This window comes from Pygocentrus nattereri, chromosome 18, assembly GCF_015220715.1.
Source record: "Pygocentrus nattereri isolate fPygNat1 chromosome 18, fPygNat1.pri, whole genome shotgun sequence".
NCBI classification, from domain to species: domain Eukaryota; kingdom Metazoa; phylum Chordata; class Actinopteri; order Characiformes; family Serrasalmidae; genus Pygocentrus; species Pygocentrus nattereri.
The window spans coordinates 8,908,327-8,935,407 of record NC_051228.1 but is presented as its reverse complement, the minus strand read 5'-3'; the positions used below and the strand labels follow the sequence as shown (position 1 = coordinate 8,935,407).

General features: G+C 39.9%; 1 protein-coding gene across 7 annotated transcripts in view; it reads right to left on the bottom strand.

Moving 5' to 3' along the window:
• Window positions 1-27,081, bottom strand: part of pdlim5b (PDZ and LIM domain 5b) — a 61,105-nt gene that overhangs the window by 26,461 nt on the left and 7,563 nt on the right. For all 7 annotated transcript variants that reach the window (XM_017710739.2, XM_017710741.2, XM_017710742.2 and 4 more), the window contains exon 3: window positions 9,991-10,142. In XM_017710739.2, the coding sequence (XP_017566228.1) occupies window positions 9,991-10,142 (152 nt within the window). The remainder of the gene's footprint in view (window positions 1-9,990; window positions 10,143-27,081) is intronic.

Genomic DNA, 27,081 nt, shown 5'->3' with positions numbered 1-27,081 from the left:
ATTTACCATTAGCATTAGGGCTTGATAAAATGTTTGAATGAATATATGTTCACTACACAAACTTTTGTAGGCGTGCAACTATGAAAATATTTGTATTGCAATGATTAATTTCTTCTAGCATGTGCAACACTGTTACAATGTATAGTCTCAAACAGTCTATGGCACATATGCAAGTATCTATATGTAATAAGAGTTTTCTAATCTTAATAACCAAAAGGGAAGGATTTTGCTTTTTTTGTCTCAACATTGTAGGTTAACCCTGATTTTACCTGTTTCTTGCTGAAAACATTCAAAAACAATCACAATGACACACACAGCCCCTTACATGCTTTCCTCACAAGGATTCCCTCCTCTCTTTCTTGCCTCTCCTTTCCAGAACAGTGAAAGAAGCCCACCAGAAACAGGCCAGCACGGACACCTACCCACATTAACCAGGAAAAGCAGTAAAACCTCAGAGATGGGGAAAGAAAGCCCTAAAACCACAACACACACACACACATATGTGAAAGCTGAAAAGCTGAAGCTGAAAGCAAATAATGAAAAGCTGAAGTTGAAAGCAAATAATAGCTCATTAGTATTTGCAGTCAGAGCTCCACAGCCATCTTGAATCTGACCTGGCCACTAACATCACCAAATCCAGCCCTGCAGGAATCTGATTAGAAACACCCTGCAATTCATTTAAGTAAGCTTGTTTCCTTCCCAGAACCCCCCCCCCCCCAACACACACACAAACACACACACAAACACACACACAAACACACACACAGAGAGAGACAAACAGATGTTTCACAATGTCTCTCCCAGATCTTATAAGGATGTCTCTGAACGTCAGCCCAAGGCGCAGTAAAAGCTGGAGAAGAGTATAATTAATGCCATATTTGGAGACACTCTACAACAGCTTGGAACTGTTACCTGTTATGCAGCCCATAAAGAAAAGAGTTCCAGCTCTAGTGTAAAATACATGTATTTCCAGACACTAAAAACCTGGAAAGTGAACGGCTCTGAGTGAAACAATATGCAGAAAGAATTAACGTTCCTGTCTTGCCTTCTGAAATTCATGACTAAATGACAACTTACACACAAACAACATTTCCAGATATGAATTATGAGCTCCACAGAGACCGAACCTGAACAAAACACAAACAAAACAGATGCTGATGGGTAATAGGGATTAGCTTATAATGTGATGTGAAATGCAAGAGGTACTTGTGTGGGGTGAAATGTAATCAAGTGAACATGGAGTGCGCCCCACAGAGTGATGAAGCAAGCGGTCATGAACAGAATACAGGGGAATGTTGTTCTGCCTCACATTCCCACAGTTTGGGATTTAGTGAGAGGAAGCTGGCTGGAGACAGGCACTCCCCCGCTGAGGTGCTATGGTGATGGGCCTGCTGCTCTACACTGGAGATATCACAACGTGTACACAGAACACCAAGATTATTCCAGTTCAAGTTAAACAAAAACATTCATGTACGTGTAAGAGTGTGTTAAAGTCAGTGGGAACTACACAGATTGGGTGTGTTTGGAATAGTACATCAAAAACAGATATCAAAAAGATTTTAGTTGAAGTCGTAAGTTTAGATTTAACATTAAAACACCACTACAGTTCTGAAGGTGTCTGACAGGCAAGGTGTTCCAAAGGTCAGCAGCAAGGGCTATTAACGTCCCCACTGTGATTCTTTTGTTTTTCTGCACTCTACTTATGTAGAAAGGCCTTAATGGACATCCACAACCTGCAGCAATGAGCCACACTTTCAGGTATTAACAAACTGTTTTAAACGTCTGCAGTGTGGACAATGAAAACTAACTATAAAATACTACCCCTGAAAACTATGTAACGCTATGAAAATTGTGGCAATCCCACTGTTTTGACTGTTTTAAATAGCAGTCTTTCATTTCATTATAAGCAGGTAATATGCCACCAAAACTACATTCCAACTTCTATGTTTTAACCTGCGAGTCACAACTGGTTAAAATGACATCAGGTAAATGTTCTATTTTGCTGACTTACACACCAACAGAACGGAGCAGGTTACTCTACGCATGTTAAAGAAACTTATTAGAAAGAAAGCTTATTCACAACCTTATAAAACGCTTATTTTACATTAGTAGTCCAACACAAAAACAGAACACTTCAGAACACTGTCAACATATCAAATTACATGAATTTACTGCAGCATTTTGTACTGAATAGTATCCAAATCATCAGGGAAGTCAATCGGAGAGAGCACAAGAGAGACCACCTGACAGAGAGAGACAGCGAGAGCAGTAAAGGTGAAAATGAGAAAATTCATGTCACCTGTAGTAACACATGCCTCTGTGGAGTTCATCTCCAGTGAGCTTTAGATGACAGTCGGAGGTTTATGAGCAAAGATAGGAGGCAGATTGGGGTGATGAGGGAGCCAGTGACCTCTCCCCATCGTCCTCACCCGAGGCACAGCATTGCTGCACTGACTGCAGATAAGTCACTGATGACAACCGTGACTCTGGAGGTCAGCCCTGTAAATTCTAGGTGTCCGTATGTGGGCCCACACTTCAGTTCCTCATTCTCATTACTTAAAGACTTTCACTGTAGTTACCAATTGATGTTTGTAGTTACTGAAGTCTTGAGATTAATATTGAATAATAAGTGTAGAGTTCAAAGGGTTAACAAAGCCATAAAATCTGCACTGTAGGATGGAAAACAGATTCAGGTGGATGCTCGCAGACCTCACAAAGAGGCTGTGAAACAGAATGACACTGCATCTGTGTTTCCGTTCAGCAGAATAAGACCCCAGATCAAGGAAGAGTGTAGGAGTGCAGACCGGGGCTCTTAACTCCTGTGTGTGTTACAGTACATTAAAGAGCAGTGGGAGACCCCGGGGCAGGTTCTAAGCTTGTTTAGAATTTAAAACATCTCCTGATGGGTCAAGCGCTCAGCTGAAAAAAAGGATATGATTCACAACACAGGAGAACATCTTCCCAAAAGCATTTTTAACTGCAGTTCGTGTTTTGATTTAAAGGTTCTGGGGCCACGTAAACAACGAAAACAGAGCATTAAAACTGAACTGAAAATAATGAAGAATGAGCTGAAATCTGAGTTTATCGCTCTGCCCACACAGAGCACCTACTGCTGTTAGACTCAATAATACTGCAGGTCCAGTTAAACACAAAGGCTTGTTAAAAGCAAGAGCAGTACTCTGGTCCATTAAGGTGCGGTGTGTTTACTCTTTCTTCAGATTCATTGTTCCTGTGCTTGAGAGCTCATTTACAAGCCATTATATGGTATTGGTTCTAAAGAAGCACGTCAACACCACACTGTGCCTATATAAACCTGGTTAAACCTGAAATGGAAACAATATAAAAGTAAACTGCATGGCGTCAGAGTCAAGCCATGCAAACATCTCTAAATAAAGTAGAAGAACCAAAGAAAGACGAAAAAAGATTGTGACCCGTCCTGTAGTTTACAAGCTCTGGCTTTGATCTGAAGCTTTCTTCTTTTTCTTCATCATCATCCTTCAGTCTGATCTTTAAAGTCAAAGTTATGAGCTGAACTAAAGGCAAAGGTATGATAGCTAGCTCTGAAAATGAAAAAGTGAGGAAAGGGGAATTTGACATTGTATCTTTGATAGGTTGGGATTATGTTTTCAACACAGCAGTGTCACCTCCAGCATTTCTCTTCTGTAGATGATGTAAAAGTTAAAAGCCCAGTATTTAGAGTTAAGAGTGAAGGAATGTTCTGGGTTAAAAGCAGATTCAGAAAAAGAAAAAAGTGAGGAGAAGAGATTTAAAAAAAAAGAAAATGAAATAGAAACAAAAGAAACAAAGTAAGACAGAAGGAAAGACAGAAGGAAAGAAAGAAGGAACAAAAAACAAAAATAAGAAAAACAGTATTAAAGACAAAGCAAAAGAGTGAGACAAAAAGAAAAAAGAAAGAATGAAAGACAGATTGAGAGCAAGAGTCATGAAAAGAAACAAAAGATAGCTAAAAGAAAAAGGAAGAAAGAAAGAAATAAAGAAGGAAGGAAAAAGAAAAATAACAAGAAAGATAAAAAGAGAGAATAAAAGAAATCAAAAGAGAAAGATTACACGCACAAAAAGAAAGAAAAAGAAAGAAAGAAAAAGAAAGACAAAGAACAAGAGAGATGAAAAACAAAAAGAACTAAAGAAAAAAGAAAAGAAAAAGAAAGGGAACAAGGAAAAAAAAAGCAGCAGATGAGAAGAATACAGACAAAAAAAATGAAAGACAAAGAAAAAGAGACGAAAAAGAAATGGAACCAAGGAAAGAAAGAAAAGGAACAAGAAACAAAGATAATAATAAACAAATAAATAAATAAATAAGAAGAGCGAATGAAAGAAAGATGAAAAAGAGCAAGAGAAATGAGAAAGAAAGAAAATAAAGAAAGAAATTCACTGAATCAGCATGAAGACATGACTATATGCAAAAAAGTGGTTTTGCCTTGCTGCTGTTGACGGAGCTCCTTCTGTCGACTGAAGGACAGATAGCATAACTTATTTGTAACAAACCTGTATGTTTTAAAATCAACCCATTTTCCTTTGAAAAGCTGATCTTAAACTGCTGTGTTAATGGTTTTTACCCGTGGGCCAAGGTATAAGTGAGGGCCTAGTTAGTAACCTGAACGAGAGATAATTTACTCCATTATATAGAAGTGAAATTATTTATTTTCAAGTCTTCAGATGGAAACACAGCGGCCTGCCAAATGGAGAAGGTTTCTTGGATACCAAACCTCCATCACCTCATAAACTCTGCATATTAAAGCAAGACTCCCATGTTAGCGTACATGACTTGGTGGTATGGCAGAATGGTGATAGCTGATGGAATAATTATAAGGTTCAGATTTATACAGTGCGGCCGACAGTTTCTATAATGCCGGAGGCGGCGAAGTGTGAGGGGCTAATTAGCCACTTTTGGCTTAAACATCAACATTCTTCAACTCAGTCTGAACTTATTAACGTGAGTGAACAGCTCTAGATTTGAGCGTAACTTTATACGTAGCATCTGCTGCAGAACCAATTTAAACCATATAAATAGAAAGTACAGATTGTGTTAAAGGCTCATTTTAAAATGCCTTGAAAAAGAACTACTTGTGTGTTTATCTGCTCTGAGCTGTGCTGACCTTACAGTGACTGCTGAAGCAAAATGTCAGCCAGAGTATGAATGCTTACCCCCAAAAGACAAACAGGACTTCCAGTTCATTTAAAAGCAGCTTACAGTGTGTATAATCCAGCCATAGAGAAAACAAATGGAGGACAGAGGAGGAGAAGAGGAGAGCAGGGGCCAGAGGAGGGAACGGGTTCATGCTTGCAGACAGGCTCCAGTGCAGAGTGGTCACAATGGTTTTCTCTGCCTCGTAAAATGGCCCAAAACGCTCACTCTGAACTGCTTTTGCTCCTATTAACACGTCTCCTAAACACCCACATGTCATGTTTGGAACAAGGCTTTGGGCTCTGGAAATTCAGTAGAGGGAAGCTGAACTATGCCATGACACAGCTGGTACTGTATCTCAGTTCTGAGGTGGAAAATGTCTAATGTGTATTGACAAGACAGTGGGGCATAACTGATAATCTTGGCCTACACTGAGGTCCCACAGATATCAGCAAAAATCCCACCAAATATTTAGTGTCTCCACATTTAAAGCATTTAATGCCTTATATGGTAATGACATGAAAAAAAAACCCGAGGAATTCGAACACAAAACACCATCATGGTTGACAATTACCCAAATTGTCACCCAAACCTAACCTTCTAACCTTTACTATTAGGAAAATACAGAATAATTACGCAAAATTAGCAAGAAAAAAATAAAAGAGCTGCTAACAGATGTTAACAAAGGATTGCTTAAAAAAATGACAAAAGGAAATAAAAAGATTTAATAGTTTTTACATTTAGTCCACTTTTCAGATTTAAATTGTTCCTATAAATAGCAGATACATATCTATAACTTTTTGAATGGGGTGGATAATTTTTTTTTTACATTTTTATAAGAATTACTTAAAATCAATGTTTTTTTTTTTTTGCTGTTTTTTTTTTTTTTTTTAAATACATCCATACCTCTACAACTGAATCGTGTACTTCTTCATTTCCACATGGATAAAATACAACATGGGCACAGTAATCGTTGTGCTTTATTAATTCATGATGAAAGGATGTACACATTTAATGTAGACAGGCAAAAGACATTCATTTAGGCAGCCCTCACTACAAGTTAAATAGAAGCCTAATGAGCAAAATTCTAGTCAGACAGTACAGTATGAAGTAATGATGAGCGAAAAGGCTGACCTAGGTTTAGCACGAATATACAGCATTAGCATTAGATTCACCTCAGATGAATCTAGCCTACAATATACATATGAATTCAGCTGTAAAAAGCAATAAATTAGTTCAAATACTTCTTGGTAGCTTGCGCAGCAGCAGTGCTGAAGGGACAAAGTCACTTGCCTGTTTGCTCAGCAAAGTAGCCCATCACAGCAAGTGACATCCCTTATAACATGCAACGTCAGCAGACTCCCACTGATTGGTAACTACTCTGATGGAAGATTTGGTGACTGCTATATTGTTGATGGCTGACTGTCTCACATTCCATAGATGGGTTTCACGCCTAGCACTGGCCACCCCTTGCCTAGGCCCCTGATAAACAGTAGCCGAATTTATTTTGTTTTCCTGAAACATTCAAGGCCACTGGGTTGTTTAAGTTGGTGGTTCCCATTGGGTTAACTTTGCCAACATTACATGATAATTAGCTAACTTTGCAATAAAAAAAAAGACCTGTTGCAAAGCAGAGCTATGAGGTGGAGCTGTGAAGGATGATTGTTGTTTGGTTTACTGATGGAAGATAACTCCATGTTTTCCATGTACCACATGTGATTTATTGACACTATAAGATTCATGGTGTGCTGAAATATGAATAAAGCAACTCTAATCTGTCTCAGGAGTTGAGAGAAAGCTCCTTAAAATCAATAACAGTCACCAAATATTCAAATCAGATGGACTCTAGAGCATAGCAGGCCGATGTTCATGGGAAAATCCAACTCCCACCTGTCCAAAAAATCTCTGTACACAGGCTCCTCTGACCTGAACACAACCTTCTTGTAGCCAGGTGGTTAGCCTGCAGCTAGGATGCTGAACATCACCACATTTCCTGCACATGTAGGTGGAGCTGGGATAAGCTTGGTGAAGTTCACATATCCTGATTGAGAAACCTCTGAAAATGTGGTACTGTTTTGGACGGCCCCAGACAAGACATTACGGACCTACTACAAACCTGTCCCAAACCTCAGGCGCCATTTCAGCAAGGCCCTACTAGTCAGGCTGGAAACAAACCTTAAGAAAACAGGAAAGGGAAGAGCATGTGGTCTGAAATGATTGGAAGAAATCAATGTGCTCCTGCAGCGTTGCTGAATTGACACAAGGAGGTATGAATTTTGGTTTTGGATGGGAAAGGAGGGGCCAGGGGAACAGACCAACTTCTGCACAATTCATTTTCCATTAAAGAGCAGGAGCGTTCCATGGGTTCTACTGCAGCCAGCAGAAGTTCAACATGGTATGACATCTTTTAGTACTGTTCACAAGTAAACAAGCAGAGAATAAATAAAACAGGCAACCATCTGACAGTTTTCTTGGCCCTGAAGTCATCGGTCAATTAAAGCTGTGCCCGACAGCAAACCCTGACTTTTAATTTGTCCAAACTTCCAAGCCCTCCTGAAAAATAAGCAAAGCTCTAAACAAAAACAAAACAACCCCCATGTGACGCCTTGTGTGGTAAAGTCTCAAAGTGTTCAATGTCACTGCATCCAGGAGATTACAAGCATCTGTGCAATTTTACACTCCATTAGAGTGCCTCCTTAGTCTTTTCTTGCAGAAACAGAGTGAGTAAGTATACACAAACCAATATGCCCTTCTAAATCATTAAACAAGGTTTTATAGCGTGATTAAACAGGACGTCTGTAGCAATGATGAACTTTTATATTTTCCATCATTAAGCAGTGCTACTGCACAGAGACCCTCTCGTTTTATATGACATCAGCCATCACTCTTAAGCCACCAGCTTGTGAAAAAAAAAAAACACATCAGAAAATGTGGGGTGTGGAAACCGATGTGACAAATATACTGGAGTGTTATTACACAGTTCATATAGCATCTCCTATTGCAAATCCTCCATGAGAGTAGTCTAACGAGGCATTCTCCCTTTTCAGCAGCACATTAGCCCTCACCCGCAGTAGAAGTCAGACAGTTTATTAAGGACCGACAAATACTAGCTTTGATGCGGCCCTCAGCAGCTGTGTTCTGGGTGGTTTCTAATGCTTTGCTAACAGAGTTAAAATCCCTCTCAGGGACCTCTAAGCAAACTCTACTCTCTTCTAAGGGCAATGTTATTTTAACAGCAAACCTGCAGGGTTGGAACGGTGTGTGGATTTTTAGTTGATAGCAGGTCTGGTTTGATGATTTTAACAGATTCGTTTATCAAAAGCCAAACAGCCATTTATAATTTTAATAAGAGATTCCAGAGCTATTGCACAATGCCTGTCTCTCTCTATTTCTTTCCCTTAAGCACATAACTCTAGCGTTTGAACCCCAGAGTTTGTCTGACCCCACTTAGCTTCTGTATCATGGCCTCTTTCATCTCATCTAAACTACTGCTGGTCCATATAAACAAATGACCGGTATACCTGGGTAGACTCCAGAGTCCTTTAATTCACCTTTTTCCTGCCCATATGCACATATGCTCTCCACACAGAAATGTATAAACACGCAGGGCTGTCCTAAGGCCAAATAACTATCACATGATGAATCTTGGTTAGCCCTCCCAAGTGATAGTCTTATTGAACAGCACCAAGATTTTCAAAACAGATCTGTACTGCAAGACTAGTCTAAATCCAATTGTAACTTTTCATGGTGCTCTTGCTAACAGCTCGACTGAAAATGTTTGCACTTATTCCAGCTTTGGGGAGAGAATGAAGACAGTTATAATGAAAACAGTTTTGAAGAGTGCAGCTAAGAGCACGAGAGCTGGCTAAAAGAAGAGAGAGTGCTGAATCCAAACATCATGATTGCATTACATCCAGCATGCCCAGCAAAGAGGCCCCCTGAGGGAAAAGCATGGCAGAGATCTCTCTGTTAACCAAACAGTTCTTTCCACTGCCTTTAGCACACAGCCATCATATTCACACAATTACTGATCTTCTCTCCGTCATGCTGGGTTTTTTTCTGACACTGACTGATTGTGGATCCATCCTGGCAGGACTAAATGCAACAAAAATAATACTCAGTCTAAAGCAGGACAAAGAAGAGGGCCTCCACTGACTGAATGATCCTGGACAAATCAGAATCTCGAATGACTGGAAACTTGGATTTTTGAGTATTCAGGTGTCTATTCACTAAATGAACTCATGATGCGTACTCATTATTCATAATTCGATTCAAACTCAATCACAATACTGTGTTCATGACTCAATATTCTCATGATATCTGAAAATAAAATTTTAATGAATAAAACAAAATATGATTGAATGCATGTCATTTTATAACCTGAAGAGACGAGAGGCAGGAGCCAGAAGTGTGATGAGGAACACTACGTACTGGTGTGGGTTAAGCTGACTGTGACCTTTGGTGCTCAAACAAAGCAATTGTATTAGAAATCTTAAACACAACATAATAAAACAGAGATGATAGATTTTTTCTCTCATAACACTCCGATTGGAGTGTGTCTCTGAAAAACCTCCATTGGGAGGGTCCCAACACTTCGTCCTACCCCTTTATCTCAAGTGAAATTGGGACACCCTACCCTTAGCCTTAAACGCGCAAAACAAAGGGCTAATTTGTAGGGGCCTTAATCTCTTCAGGAACCCCCTTAATTCATTTCCTGATCAATGGTTGCGTTGACTGAAAATTAAATAAATTAAGGAGGTTTTGTGACTTTTACATAAATATGTAAAAACATATGTAAATCGACTAAGTCGTGCTGTGATTAATGTGGGTGGAGGTGCTCTTACCTCTGCAGGGTGAGGTTCAGGTTGCCCGTGCAGGCTTTGATCTTGTTCTGTGCCTCCAGGTGGGTCATACTGTCTGCAGCAATGCCATCAATAGAGAGCACAATGTCTCCCACACTGATCTTTGCTTTGGCTGCCTTCCCTCCATCCGTCAACTGCACAAAACAAATAAGGGCAGAGGTGAGAAAGGAACAGGAAGTTAAAGCTCAGCTGTAATAAAAACCACACTGACAGCAGTCAAATATTAGGCACAGCTAAAACGGAACATTTCAAAAATGTCATCACTGCAGTATCCTCAACTCTCCTTTAAAAGGTTAGATGAACTCAGGCAAACCTCCTAGTTGCAGAAAGAAGCAGACAAGTGATTCATATAAGCAGTAAAAGCACATAGCTTTCAATAGGCTCCACTTAGTCTCATGTTGTTTTTCGCTCTTATCAGTCATCAGGATATACTAAAATAGCTCAGAATAACATGGCAGGAGCCCTGTCTGCACAGATACCACAATACGCCAGCCTCTTTGAAGTAAGAATGGGATGCATACAATATATCTTGCAAACTTAAAAGAAGTCCCCAGACAGCTAATGATTATATGGTATAGGTAGCACGTCTTGAGACCTTAAATCAAACAGTGCATAGGGATCAGTGCAGGAGAGGAGGGGTGGGTTCACCAAATGAGTAATGCTTGGTCATCTTTTCAACTCACTTTGTTGTGATGGAGGAAAAAAAAAAAAAAAAAAAAAAAAAACTCCAAAAAATAAAGCCTGATCTATAAAGCTAAGCTTTGATGCCCACAGTACAGGGAGATGCTTACATGAGTGGATGGTGATGAAATACAACCCCAATGAGGAGCAGCACTACATAAAGGCCCAGCTGGAGACGCTGTAATTTATTAGGGGCATTAAATCTGCTAGGCACCTCTGTGCTTAGAGCTATAACATGCTGCGGAGCTGGTTGCTTTATCAGATTACGCCTGACAGACCGTTACACTCCACTAAAGAAACGATCCTTGGTCTTGTTAGTGTATGAGGAAGGGCACACTCTTGTCTGGTCTAATAAACAAAAACCTAATAGTTTAACGGCCACTGGCTGCCAACAGAGGACCATGGAGGGAGTCGCACAAATCTAAACTGCAGTGATTTATATACTGAAGAGCTAAGATCTACAGACTATGTGCTGCTGAGGATCTGTAGTAGTTGGTCTGTAATACCTTTCAGTGAGAACTGAAAAGTTATGGGTTGATTGTGGAGAAGAGAAAGTCTCTCTGGACTCGTCTGGGCAGTAGTGCTGTTGCAAGTAGTAAAACCGGCTTATTTTATATGGAGAACGGTATGTTTAGCAAGAACTTTAATTAGTTGTGCTCTGGACTCAAGCCTCAGAGCAGTCATAATGACCTCCAGTTCTACCAGTGGAATGAAGTGTTCCCCTGGGGGATGTCTTCCTTATAGTACATTACCTTAATCTGCAATGACAGAAGAGAATAAACACACCTGTGCCTTAGGATTCAATGCCAAGAAATGGACTTGAATGAGAAAAATGTGGGTTCGTTCATCTCCTCCCCATCTTTTCCTCTGTACTAGGTTTGCATAGCAGTGGAAAATCAACTGAATACAAATAAGAACCTTACAAGTTTGTGCGATAGAAATCTCAATTATAACATTAAGCATTGAAAAGGCTCCAATCCTGATCAACAAGTAAGCTCACACAACTCAAATCTTACACTATCCATGCAAGAGGTGCTACAAAACTGATCTCAGATCAGCATTTATAACAAAAAAAAAAAAGCACTCAGCACCATCTGCAATTTGGCTGACTGGCCCTGTTAGATTTGCCTGGACAGGAAGAGCTGTGATAAAACCATGACGACAGGACGACTCGGCTCCAGGTGTTCCCATGAGGGATTACACAAGCATGCAATGAGCCTGTAAATCATTCACCACCTGTCCTCAGGTAGTCTGCCTGCTTGCCCCTTCAGACTGAGACTTGCACAGGTTCCGTCTTGCACCTTTAAAATCAATAATGATACAGTGGCAGCCAGGCTTTCTTAGAACATTTGGTTTTGATGATTAAAAGGTACAGCTCATCCTGTCTATGGCAGATAGCGATGGATAAGAGCTACCATATCTGGTTCCTATGGATTTATTTATTTTGAACAGCTACAACCCACTAGGAAAGAAGAAATAAATATTAAATATCACTAAAAAGTAAAAATAAAATCTCTAGAATTTCTGTTATATAACCTTAGAAAAAATAGCCTCCGTAAGAGCTCTCTCACTTCAATGCAGCTGCAGTTGCTTAACACAAAAAAGCCTGCTGGAGACATACAGTGCTCACTGACAAGCAGGATTAAAATGGAAAAATTTAATGGGGCTTAATTGGATCTCCTCTGTGAAGCCTGAGAGAAGCTTTTGACTCCAGAGTGCTAAGCAGCCCGGTACAGTAAAGCCTATGCAGAACAAAGATAAAAAGACTCTTCCGCTCTCTGAAGGAATAAAGGACAAGCTGCGCTACACTGACCTACTCTTTTCAGGCAAACTACAGAGAGAGTGAGTAAGTCAAGAAGGAGAGGTATTGTCTAAGGGCCTCAGCTCATAGCTAGGCTGTTGAACACCAGCGCCGGTTGACGCACTTGTGCTTTGTGTTATGTTATCTAGAGAATTTTAAGGACCTAAATCACGATCAGGAGGTACAACAAAGCACAACTACAAAACTAATCCACACACATGCACAACACAATATAGATCTTTTTGTAAAACAGTTTTGCAATGTTGGCAAAAGTTTTTCATTTTACACTGAAAGCATCCTCAGACTTTCCATATGAGTATCTGCGGCTATTTTGATGAATGAAGTCAGTCATATGATCCGACAAAAGTAATAATTTTGGTCAAAATAAAGCAGGATAGCTTTCAATCATGTTACATCAGGGTTCACCAACGTTTTTGTATATACACTGATATCACTGTTGCAGTATTTAGCAATATTATACTAGTATGATGCAGCACTAATGCACACACAAAAGTCCCATCATCAGAGCTTAACATCTTAATCCATCTCAATATTAAGTGTAATGACATAACTGCGGTTATGCTTTTGGGCTTAACTGGGCACTAAAATAAGAGTATGAGGTGGAGCTGGCAGGTGCAGTTGGAGGTCAACAAAAATGGTCGCTACTAGTGCCAGAGGACAGCACCCTATTTAAAGCACATGGCTATCACAGCTCCATTGTCTGTTGGGCACATATTGTGATTTGCTCTCCAGTACACAGGTCAGACTGAGACACTGTGAGTAGGGAGAGAGTCTAGCCAAGTCTATCCATGAAATATGCCATATCAGCTTACTTCAATATTCCTCTGTGTGTTTTGTTTGGGGTGAAGTAAGAACCTAGTCCTGGGCAGCACTGAGAATTCATAACTTCCAAATATAACACAGGATCAAGTCTCTATTAACAAGGTAATGAATCCATGCTTTCCCAGACCTGATATGCTTAAAGAGTGTCTTACAAACCTGACATAGCTTGTTTTGACTGGACTGCTCTGGTTTGCTTCTCTTAAAATGATATCAAAAGGTAACACTTTCAAAAAAGAAGCATACTTTTTATGCACCTTATGTCTTTTTGCGTTGTTCCTTCAAAACAATCTAAAGCGCCCAACGAATGACATGCACCTCACATACGTTTTTACCATCAATCAATGCCAATAAAACAACATTAATATTAGTGTGGGACACCAAGTCCAGTATACCAATATAGAATATATATACCCCCAGTCAGATTACATATCTTGTTTATTTTCTAAGCAAGTTAGCACATGCTCGACATTTGTCTCCAAATATTTCTTCACAATTTCTTTCTATTTGCTTAATATATTGTTTAACATATTGGAAAATAATAAAATATATTTAAAAATATATAACATGTGCCATACCTTTTGCACAGGCCATATGTTATGCTTTATTTTTCCCCCAATATGTAAAATTCAGCAAATAAACAGTATCTGGTATAAACAAACAGTAACTTACTTTCACTTCAATCAATATAATAATCTGACTCAGAAATGCAGCGTAAAAAGCTACTGACCACAAATCTGTTTTACAAACTTTAAGTATGTGCCAGAGTGACACAGCAGTTATTCACTAGACTTTGCCCAGACGTTATGAATCATGAGTTTGACATCTATGACAACACAACACAGCTTCAAGGGTGGAGCAAGTGTGAACAGCCCCTAGAGACCCTACGGCAACAGACTGAAAGAGATCTGTTCTTGGGGGAACACTAACATCTTGCCCATGGAAAAAACAGACCATCACACTATATATATATATATATATATATATATATATATATATATATATATATATATATATATATATATATATATATATATATATATATATATATATATATAAAAAACACTACAATAAACTTCAGCCCTGTAATAAATCTCCACACATAAATAATTAAACAGCGCAAGTCATGCGGTGTTCCCCAACACACTTATTACACGGTTTTAACAAGCCTAATCCCATCAGTTTCTTTTCCAAAGAGAGGTAACAAGCTGGGTATATTTTCACCAAGAACTCATATAAAACATTAACTATTCCCCCTGTTCTGAGTGATGAAATTTTCCATTTTTTCTTCATCTCTTCATCTGATTGTGGCGTGAACATGAAGTACTTTTTTATTTTAATTTATTTTGTTCCACCTCAAATAAAAGGAACGAGACAAACATTCTTTGTTTGGCCTGGTATAAAAGAAACCAAATGCTTCTTGTTACATGTGCTTGGCAGCTGAAAATACTCTAGAAGGCCGAATGGATGAGACACTTCCCTTTTTTCCACTCGGTAGATGTTAACCACACCGCATAACCCGTGCTGGTGGAGTGGCGTGCTCCAACGCGCTGCTTTTGTGCAGGGCAGTACATGGTTATAGATGGTTGTTCCACTCGGACGACACCAGTTTTTCTCCTTTTATAGGCGTATAAGGATGTCTCACGCCACATCACCCACAACTCTAATCATGAAATGAGACTGCCACCACACACTACATCTCAGTGATGACAGCCCCCACCCCCCAAAAAAAAAAAAAAGAACAAAACACACACACACTGGACAATTCAGTATCATCTGAGGCGGTCAAAATGAATTGATTAATTCTGAAATCAAGTAATGAAATTTAATCCTGAACAGTACTATACCAGTTTTTTGTATGTATTTTGTTTTATTGCTTCTTTCTTAATGCTTTCTAGTTTAGTCTTTTCCAACAGAGACACATTTTTCCCCATTTCTGAAAGCTTAAGTATCGGATACCAACACTAGTATCAATAAAATACCTACAAACTACTAAATTGGCTACTATACAGCTACAACTGCTACTGTAACTGAAGCACCTAAAAAGTATACTATACCATACTTAAACTACTCAAATATTCTGCTACCTTACAGAAAGAAATATATAGACAGCAAAGGAACTAAAGCAAAGAGTTTTTTATTCAGTTGAAAAAGCTAGACATGTCTGCTTTTATTCTTTTTAATCTTTTTAATTTTGATCCAGCATTTTCAAAATCTGAAAGATTATACATGGTTTGTTACTTTTGTTTTTAAAACTCTGCTAGTCAACAAAATTATTTACTTTATTTACAAAATATCATTTACTAATAGTGATCGCCCTAATATCATCCTTTAAGGCAATGCATAATGAATTCAGCATGATTTTCCACATCAGAGAACTCATCCTAGATCAACACTCTTAATGGGAGAAGCTTGATAAATACAGCTAGGCAGTCTTCCTAAAAACTGCCCTCATGTCTGATAGCTAATCATTTCAAATTAAAGCCAAAAGAGACTGGGGAAATGCTTGCGAGACTGTGGGAAAACATCTACAAACAACCTTTATAACTAGAACATCTTCCTCGCTGAACAACATAATGACAGCAGGGGAAAACACAAGCCATTCAAATAATTATAACTGCATAAATGAATAATTACAGTGTGCCAATTCAGAGTAATTAAATGAGCTACAATTCTGCCCTTCATCATCTGGAGACATGAGTTACACTAAAACAGATGACACTAAACTCAAAGTTTGTCTCCATTCCAACATGTACAGCAGCCAATTGCTTCCACGTGCTCCTTCTCATTTAGTTATGCAAACCACAATGAAACAAAAATTTTATTTAATCTCCTATTAAGATGCTTTGAGATACAGCATTATAGTATTATCCACTTTCTACAAAATATGGCCGGCTGACTGTATGTCAAAACCCCATTTATATCTCTGCCCTCAGTGCACTGCTTGAATGTGTGCTAGCACGTCTGTTGACTAAACATAATGGGAACTTTCCATTACACTTCAGCTGTTACATGTACGGAGTAACATCTGCTCATGCTGCACTGTTCACTGTATGTTCAAATAAACAATATCTGTCATCACCACACCAATGGAAGTTATCCAAAAGGAAATCTGTGAAATACCATAGAAAGGAGAAGATCTTCAAAAGGGTGACAAAATCACAATGAAGCACACTGAATGTTGTCTAACCTTTCTGAGTCAGTTCTGGTCAGTGATCCAGACTTTGATGGGTAACCACAACTTCTGTGACTTCTGGGTAACTGCTGATACTGCCGGACTGAAGTTAAACTGGGAAAAAAAATTGACTATTTTTCACTAATGTCTGACCCAAAGCTTCATATTTCTTAAACACTGGAAAGACAATATCTAAATGTTAAATGTGGCTGAGGAACCACTTTTTCTGCATCAATCTTAACCTCAAGGGGGTTGAAGAATTGTAGCACGTTACCAGATTTCACCATATAATTTAGGCTTAAGACCACACAGACGACTTGTACTTAGTGGCCAGGAAGGAACACTACATTGCTTTTGTTTCCCATCTAGGGCCCCATGCAAGATGATTGGGATGCGACTCTAAAGCTTTCACCAGGGCTTACGACAGCCAAATGAATGAGCTCCGCGAGCATGCTTTCAGGAATCACATTTTTATAGGCTCTAGTCACAGAAAGCTGATTGTGGTGAAAGCTTGTGAAAGTGCTCTGACGTCTGCTTCAGATGCCTTTTGGGCGCCTTATATGGAGATGAGTCAATGGTCAAACCCAGCTGACTCTCACAGGGAGACATTGTGTCATCCTGGACTGAGCAAAGAATGCTCAATAATCGTGCACACCAGGTGCTGCTGATATATTCATCACCAAATCTGCTAGGAAGAAAAATTATGTTACTTCAAGGGGACTGCGTGTGCCTTTTAAGCCTGTGATACCAAATAAGTGTGCCTCCATTTAAATGTAATGACCATCAGCTTTAAGATTACAGAGAAACAGAGACTGTCTTCTTTCGAATGTAATACAACCTAATTTTAATAGAGATGGCAGAATACTGCTTTGAGTATCGACCAACATCAGTCTGATATTTTTGTTAAAATCTTAAAACCCATTTTCAATTGAAACACTTCACTGTAGGTAAGTATCTAAAACTACTTTACTATTCCACAGGAAGAAATACACAGCTAACCCCACACAATGTGAGACTGCACTATTTCAGGCTAGGACTGGATGGGATTCACTCTTTTTCTACCCTTTGAGATCTGATCCAGCTTTTTTGCCAATGTCAGCCCGATACTGACACCTGGTATCAGATTGGTGTCATCTCTGTCCCATGTAACAATCTACACCATGAACACTAATATGGGACACATTAGCCAGCTGTGCTCCAGATGCATCAAATCTATCCATTGCACACATACAGACAGACGCCAAGCGAGAGAGACAAGTGTTCTTTTGCTGAAGGACAAGAAGAAAAACTTAAAGAAAGGAGCACTCAACAAAAGCAGGGCCCTTAAGCTGGATTTGGCATCCATATATGTCTCCTATATGTCTTGCTGTTGATAACTTTGCTCAATCTGGTAAAACCCAAGGGCCTAGTGAAGCAACTCAAGCCCATTTCCTTGGCAACACAAACTAAACAGAGCATTCCTCAGTCTGAAGAGCCAAGGCTGGGACCAGTTCTGAATGCACTCAGCTTAATGGAGACAACCCAGTCACCGCCCTCAAAAGGCACCGGTATCAACCAACCACCTGATCACCCACTAGAACTATAATAAATCAGAACTACTACAACTGATTTGTGGGTCTGTACAAAAATAGGAATCATGTGTACACATGTGCTGTTGAAATGTGTGACTATAAAACAGATCCCTCACACAGGAAACAGAAGCTTAACTTTTATTTCAGACACATTCGGGGAGATGTGTGAAATGACCTTCAGCGCCAACTGCTGCTCCTGGCCATTTGCTATGGTCAACAGGATGCATGCATGCTTGGTTAATGAGTAAGAGTCTGCTCATTCTCTGCAGCACAGGATGTGAAGAAGCCATTGTGAGAAAAACATTAAGATTCCAACAAGTTACGCAAAAGAACCCCAAACCCCCCACCCCCCACCCCGACCCCCGCACTCATTCAGTCAGTGCTCTTATTATTAGCATTAGTGACATCATCTCAGATGATATCAGACAAATTTGCCATCATTCAATTCTTTTTGGGTAGTGCTATCATTACATAAGCAGATGAAGACATGCACTATCAAGTGGTTGTCCTGAGCTCACTCTTAAATGTCTGTTCCCGCCTCAGTCTACAGGAGAGCTGAAAGGAAGCTCCTATCCAAGTTTAGATTACATCCATGCACTTTCATTTTTGATGCCCTGCCATCCAATCTGTCCTCTTGGCCATTTACCCAATGCCATTTTTCAACAAACAAAAGCAGCAAATGTGGTGAATGGAATTTATCAAAGTACTGCAGGGAGGCACTGAGGAATGATGGATGTGCTTTTATTCTGCAGCCATGCCACATTGCGGATTAAAACCAGATGAGCCAGTCCAAACTCGAAGCATTCGATGGATGCAAGGACCTGCCTGAGTGCAGGACTCTTCAACTGTTTGCATGGTACTGAAAAGGTCTGTGAGGGTTTATTCAGGTCATTACGGAGTCAGGCAAACAGCTGAGGCATCAAACTATTTGCACAGATAACAATTCCATTGTCACAGCATAATCTCATGACAAATTGATTTTTGGACACTGTGTGGTAAAATGGTTTCATTATACACAGCTTTTATTAGATTTACTACAGGATGAGTCAAAAGTCACAGGACACCGTTTTATTTCAGAAACAAAAGGGAAAATGACAGATCTGAGCAAGTAATAGGTGAGGGGGCCCATCTTTTAGGCTATGTCCGGAACATGGCCGCCATCTTGAAAGCCGCCGCTATGGATCTAGGGCAAGTTTTTCCAATGGGAAGTTGGTCATGTAACATATCAAAGAAGTCCAGAATTGTCAGAAATCAATTACCGTAATCAGGTTTTCAATATCTCTTGTGGTTCAAAATTTAAACACAGAAAGTTGCAACAACAACTGGGAACATTGCCTGTGATGCACAGCTACTTGATGTGTTCACTGTGCTGTCCCTGGCGCTGAACACAGAGCTGAAGGCGCAGGATCCAATCGTTATGAACCAGCATGAGAATCTCTGGAGAAATGCTGTGACAAGCCTCCACAATGCGGTGCTGAAGGTAGTGTTTGTTGTGGATTTTCTCAGCATACACAATTTGTTTGAAATGACCCCAGAGATAAAAGTTGATAACAAAATAAAAAATAAAATAAAATGCTGTCCTGTCACTTTTGACTCAGCCTGTATATATATATATATATATATATATATATATATATATATATATATATATATATATATATATATATACACACACACACACACACACACACACATACATATACACATATACATACACACACACACACACACACACACACACACACACACACACACACACACACACAGAAATCACACTTCTTCAATGTCTACCAAGCCAAAACTAACAGAGTGAACCTCAAAGTCAAAATCCTTAGAACATCAAAGTGAAAAAAAATCAGTCCTGCAGTGTGACTCTGACAGAACAGACTCAGGTGTCTAGTTTTGATAACTGATAGTGGTTTACACAAAGGATGGCAAATGAGAACCTCAGAAGTAAGAGGAACATTTTAAATTACATTTTTGATTTTTTTTTTTTTTTGCTCAATACTGTATTAAAATCATTACACTCTTGGTATCCAGACAATTAGCAAATGCAAATGATTTTAAGGAGCAAGCATTGCTTACAAGGCATTTGACTGTGCACACACAACTTGAATAACCACCACAGTCAAAAGAACGGAGGCTCTGTAGCAGCCACACACCATCCCAATTACCAAGCACTGGCTATAAGTGGGCACAAAGCTCACCAACACAACACTGTGGAGCAGTGGAACTGCATTCTCTGAAGGGATATACCACCTTGGGGATGAGGTGGAGTGACATCTGTGATCCAGAACTAATCCAACAAGTGCCTGAACTGAAATGCTTTCTTTGCTAAATCCAACAGAATCCTCTACTACAATAAAATCCTCACAGCAAATGTTCCAACATCTAGTACAAAGCCTTTCCTAAAGAAAGCTACTGCTGCAAAGGAAGGGACAAACTCCCTATGAAAATACCCTTGCTTTTAGGGGACAAACAAAAAAAAACAAACAAACAAGCCCAAAAAAAAAAAAAACATTGGTTGGCTGGATGTCTGGCATAATTGGCATAAAATAATAACATTAATATTAACATAACAATAATAACAAAATAAAAACATTTGGCATAAATTACTATCTTCCCAGACCTAGATTAACCCCATGGCTTTTTCTTGTTATTTAGCCTAGGCTTAATTCACATCTGGGAAACTATCCCATAGTGTATCTTTTGTATTAAAAAACCACACACAGTGGCTTAGTGCTATACACAAATTCTTCAACACTCACTGCTTCTTTTGACCTCATGTTCCAGAGAAAACTAATAAAGCGACTGGAAGCTCACTTTCAGAGAAACTCCTAGTGTTCACAGATGTGATTAATAGTGAATCTGGCTTCACAGGATAATTGGCAAGAGCAAAATCAATGTAGTTTGGGCAAGGGATGCAACTCAATAAGTGAAGGGTTAGACTATAAACGACTGGCTTACCCTTTTTCCCCCTCTTTCATCCACATGTCCTTGTTTTCTGAGACTTTTTGCTGTTTCAGACGAGGTCAAAAGTGTTTGAAGCAGAAATTTCCTTCACTTATCTCTGTTACCACATGGTGTTTGTTCTAAGACCATATATTAGAGAAAGACATTTAAAGGGCAGGTGTGTCTGTCTGGGGTGCTGCTGTAGAGCTACAGTGCTAGCGTCCATTAGTGCTTGGCCGAGATGTAACCACATACACGATTTTACAGCACCACAACCACAAACCATCACCCTTTAAATCATGCATCTGAACAATGTGGACGTTTTTACTGTTCACCCTGCTGCGCTGCCAATCGCTATGAATCACCAATTCATGCACATGGCTGTCTGCGAGAACTTGACATGGACTGAGGCACAAATCACAGTCTGGTGAAGAAATCCAGGTATGAAATCTCTCTACACTCGGTCTTCTAGAATAAACAGACAAAGTAGTCCATATCATGGAGGTTCTCCAGAGAACATGCATCTGCTAGTTATTCTATTCTCTGATGGCCTATTCATTACCATCAACACTTTTAGAAATGCCTAGTATTTAAATGAATTTAAACGAGAGGTGGACCTTGGCCAGCAGTGTCGGTATCACTTTAGGCACTGACTCAGTTAAACTAAAGAGCCATTTTAAGTCAACCAATTACCGTAGATGGGCAGCCAAGGACCTTTCACAAGTTTGTACCACAAGAAATGTTAAACATTTCAAGCATATCCTATTTTAAATTAAATTAAATCAAATTAAATGCTATCTCTATGAAAAAAATCTATAAAGTGGGACACAGTTGAAACTTAACAGTTTTATGGAAAACCCAACCATCCACTTTTGTCTTGAGGTTCATCCTTCATGCCACAGGATTACTTCCTAGCAAACTATATATGAGTACTGACATGAAGGTGGAACATGCATAAATCCATCACATTTCTATAAATAATTTTGACAGGGCATAATATCGATGTTTGTAGTAGCATCAAACAGGCTGTTACATAGTCTTTTAGTCTGTAGGAAACGCCCCTTCATCTACCATTCAACATTTCGGAGTGGCCACGGCTAATGCAGAGTTCAAAATAGCCAGCGTGGTTTCTCCATATGCCCCTCTAATAACCAACCTCAAAGTATTTTGCTTTCAAAAATGAGAAGTTAACAGTGCCTTAAAAACACTGTAGCACGTTAGTGCCAAAGCCACATTGCTCTTTGGCAACTTTTATGTGCTGTAAGCCGCACATAACCTTTTGCAGAGAGTATTCTGGGCTTGGGACTCATTTACTCTGGCTAGACTGTGTCGCCTGTATTGACATCATGCCCATTCACACAACGGTGCATCCTGGCTCACCAATGGAGGAGAACTAAGGAAAAAAGCAGGTCCTGTTCATTTGAGCACAGTGGTCTCAATTACTTAACTAAATGTACCCCTACAATATTGCCCCAAGCTGATTGTAAGCTTTAGATCTATTGAGCAGCCGCAGCAGCTGCAAGTCTGACTGTATGAAGGTCTATTGTATTATGCTGAAATACTCCAGTCCACAGAACCGTTTAAGGAATTTTATGGAATCCTCCAGGACCAAGATCAGCCAAACCAGTCCTCTGGAAATTTGAGGTTGATACGACCCGCAGCCCATTGGAAACCATTCATCACAGAGCTCCTTTCCTGTTCTTTTAAAGCCCCCAGCTTATGCAATGTATTGTTGTTCTAAATGGATTTGCTACCCGCAATCATCTCTCACTCACGCAACACGCAAACACGCCTCACATGTGTGTGATCCAATCATATGCACTAACAGCATGGGCATGCAGCACAAAAGCATTCCAACCATAAGAAAGGCCAGAATAAGAGGTGAAGGTAAGAGAGCACCCATGAGTAAACACAGGATTTAGCCCAGCAGGCAGCTAAAATTAGTGTGTATTTGTTCAGCATGGGTATCAAATGTCCAGCTGAGAGAAATCTGGAGGAATGGGACGTTATGAAGGGGAGGGGCCAGGCCGGAAATACACAAACACAAAGGAGTGACCCTGGGCTGACTCAGAATGACAGGGAAACTCTACCCAACCATAAGAGAAGTTGAGTAAGAAACTTCCTTTCATCTGAGGCTGTAATTAATGACGCGCCAATCAGGACTCCAGATGAGCTTGTGTGATCGAGAGTTCTTGTAAAGGAACGGTGCTTATGTTATGAAAACGGGGGAAGAATGGACACCTACCGTTTCCTTCCTCTCCTAATCGCCACCACTGCACAGCTGTCAGCTGGACCATATGCCAGGCAGCAAAATCTGCACCATCAGTCTGTTTACACAGGTCTGGTGCTTTCAGAATAATCCTAGCAGCTTTCGCAACATCTTCAGGTTCTGATAGCTGCATAACAAAAGCATCGCTACACATATACCACTTTTGCTAGATGTTTCACAACACTCCTGGAATCATGGTTAAATTCCTCCCTGTTGACAAAGACAAGCCTTGACCAGATAAAGTCTGTTGAGAGGCGTATAATAACATATCATGTTAATCCATCACTCAATATCAGACACTCCCTCAAGCAATAAGCCCAAAGAAAATCAGGAAGTCACAAAAAAAACTATTTTCAGGAAACAACACTAAGCTCATTATATACACGTCACGTATATTTGTTGTAATTGTCTTGGTAACACTTATCTGGAGTGGAACAGACCAGAGGGACTATAAAAAAAGCCCATTACAATACTTGTGCTGCTAAATGAGTGCAACAATCATGAAATGTACTTCTTTAGCTTAAGGATAATTTGATTTTATCCAAATTAGGCCTCTTATTTAAACAAAACCTTTTCAGACCACTTAAGCAAATGTAGCAGAAATGTTCTCTGGTAATTATGGATAAGCATCTTAAATAAACAGCTTTCTAATCTTCTTTGTTGTGATTTAATGCTTTAATTTGAGCTTTGGGCTTTACTCTTCTCATTTGTGTCTGTTTTCTCTGGGGTTTTAGTGACAAACTACAACACACAGATTTACATTCAAGAGTTCTTGACCCAGCTTCATTAGGCTATGTGATTTACAAGGCCTACACTGTGATACTATCCTAACTTCATGGAGAGAGACCCAGTACAGAAAAAACAACTCACATACACGTTCTGGAAAGACAAGGCAAGACTGGTAGCATGCTGTAGGCTAACACATAGTTCAGGCTATCACAGTTTGAACTGTCCCACTTTCTCTGCAAATTTAATGTGTTTTGAAAACTTGAGAGAAGGACGTGAAACAACAAACAAATCTCGTCTCCTCAGCAGGCAGGTCAATGGCCTCCCCGCAGTCATGCAAACGCAAACACGATGAGAGAGCATCCAGCCATGGGAGCTCAGACGAGAATCCTCTCTGCTCTGCCCCGTAATGCACTCTCTACAGAAATAGCACTCTCAGACATTCTCCAGCTGACAAAGAGCCCTCGAAATAGAGCATTGCTGTCATGTCTGAGAATGAAAAAAAGGGGATGAGGAAAAAAACAGCGTTGATAGATTAGAGCTTAAATGAATACGGAATTATCTATGACGGAGGGAATAACCACTAAAGTGTCCAGACACATTTGTTCAAGTCTCTATTCCCATCAGGGTTACGGTCTGCTTGTACTGTTGGGTCTTGGCATCCATCTCATCTTTATTATTGGAAAAGGTTAGCAATGGCGCAATGCTCTTCTTATGTTCTAATGTTCTTAGACTGGAACACACAAAACTTTTAATAACATAATTAGGAATTCCTGAACGTTCACTGACCGTTCTACATATTCATGGCACTGAACGTTTTACGACACTGGAAGGGTCTAGCGCAGTGGTCACCAACCCTGGTCCTGGAGATCTACCTTCCTGCGGAGTCATGTTCCAACCACACTCAGCCACCCCCGCTCCAGCTGACTGGCTGGATCAGAAACACTGGTGTTAGGTAGTGAAGAGGCAGCATTTTTGATTTAACTAATCTCTGCAGGAAAGCTGCAGAGGGAGAGTTGGTGACCACTGATCTAATGAAATACCGATTTGTTTTTCAAGCCACTATGTTAATGAACAGATTCATGCTGCCTTCAGACTCAAGTGAAAGGGCAAAAATCCACAGTTAGTGACAAATAACTGCATGGAAAAATAGAGGTGGGCGATATATCCAAAATACAACATCACTTTGCACTTTGTCATTTGCACGATAAACAATACGTATAGCAATGTTTAGTTTTTATGAGGTTTGCAACAGACAAAATGGACCAGGAACATTTTTAAAAATACTGTCAAAAACTAAAACTTATTTTTAATGGCATTTTTTATAATTCTTATTTTACTGTGCTGCAGTAAATAAAACATGACTTCCATCCATCCATCCATCCATCCATCCATCCATCCATCCATCCATCCATCCATCCATTTTCTAAGCCGCTTCTCCGTCAGGGTCGCGGGGGGGTGCTGGAGCCTATGATTTAATATATTTTATTTGTAATAACAACATGCAGTTCACTGTTCTATAAGTAGTGAAGATATCCACAATACGCTCTCAAAAGCATACTGTGGTGTAATTTATTGCGATTACAATAATATACTCATGTTGCCCACCCCTACGTAAAGGCCTAATTTTTGGTCTTATATGTTGCATAGTTTGCTCAATCTCCAGGAAAACGTATTTGCTTTTCTGTGTTTATTTTACTGATTTTTGATTTGGCTGACAGTGAGGTGAACACAGCAGAAATTCAGGGTTCCCCCAGGAAGTTACACAGGCCCTATGCTGGGATAAGTGTGGCAGGGGGCTATGCATTAACACAGCAGCATGAAAAATGAGGGTTCTACTGAGCTCTTCCTGTTACCATTGAAATAAAAAAAAGGAGAAACTGGACCACTGACTTTCCTCTCCTTCTGCTCCTTTGTATTTTTCAGTTCTCCATACAGTGATAGTAATCCGTGCTACACAAATATTCAGGTATTGGCCTACTGGCCTGACATCACCTGGTGGAGCTGATCCAGAATCAGTTACTACAGCGGTTCGTCTGAACACATTCCATGCCAGGCTATGGAGCTTAATTAAATATTACCATTACTTCTGTTTTAAACAGAGTTCATTTGTCTTTTTATTTCACTTTAAATGAGTACACTTAGACAAACAAAACAAAATGAAGATAGATTACAGAATGTGTTTGCACACATCATAACATTTTACATATTGTGTCTATATTTTTTTTATCGCTTTTTTTCATAAATGCTTTTACCAGAAGTTATTGCTCTTTTTTCCCCCTCTTACCCATCTGCCACCACACTGCTGACTCACAACAGACAGTTGATTTCCAGACTTCCCTTCTGGAGAGCCTTGCATTTCCCATTACTTCCCACCCCCATCAATCCATAACAATAAGCTACCAGGAAGGCTCAGTCTTAGCCCTCATCTGTCCCTAGATATTACACATTGATCTCTTTGTGGAAGAAAGCCAGGTACCTGCCTCCATCAACTGCTTCCTAACTATTTGCCACTTTTAGGGCCTAGGTTCAGATTCCAGAACTGGGAAACAAAGAAAGCTCTGTGGAGCATGGAGCAGGCCTGAGCTCATGGAAGTAGCAGTGTTCTGCCGCTGTTGCTCTTGGAGCTGCAGCATATGTCTCTCTCCGCACTGTTCCCAGTCATGACGGGATTAGCAGTGGTTTTGCGTGGATGAAAAAGAGCCTATCTTAACATGCAGAGGCAGGCTGGGAAGAAGCAATGCCTCTGCTGGCCCAAGCCTGCAGAGAACTGATGCAAAGTGACTCAAACAATCAGCTACAGCACGCTGAAGGCTGTTTGTTGACACAGAGATTCGCTTTATAGGCTTTGGGGGAAAAGAGAGCAGTGTGCCCTAAAAAACACTTCTGAAAGATTGTCAAGAACTACCATATTTGCGTAGCTCACTGCTTTTAGTGCCTGCCTTAATTCTTTAAGGAAGCTTTGAGGGGCCCCTACTTCAGACAAGCAGTGTTACAGCAGCATGGCAATGATTAAGTCATATCCCCTGCATTTACATGACTCGAGTTTTTTGTTTTT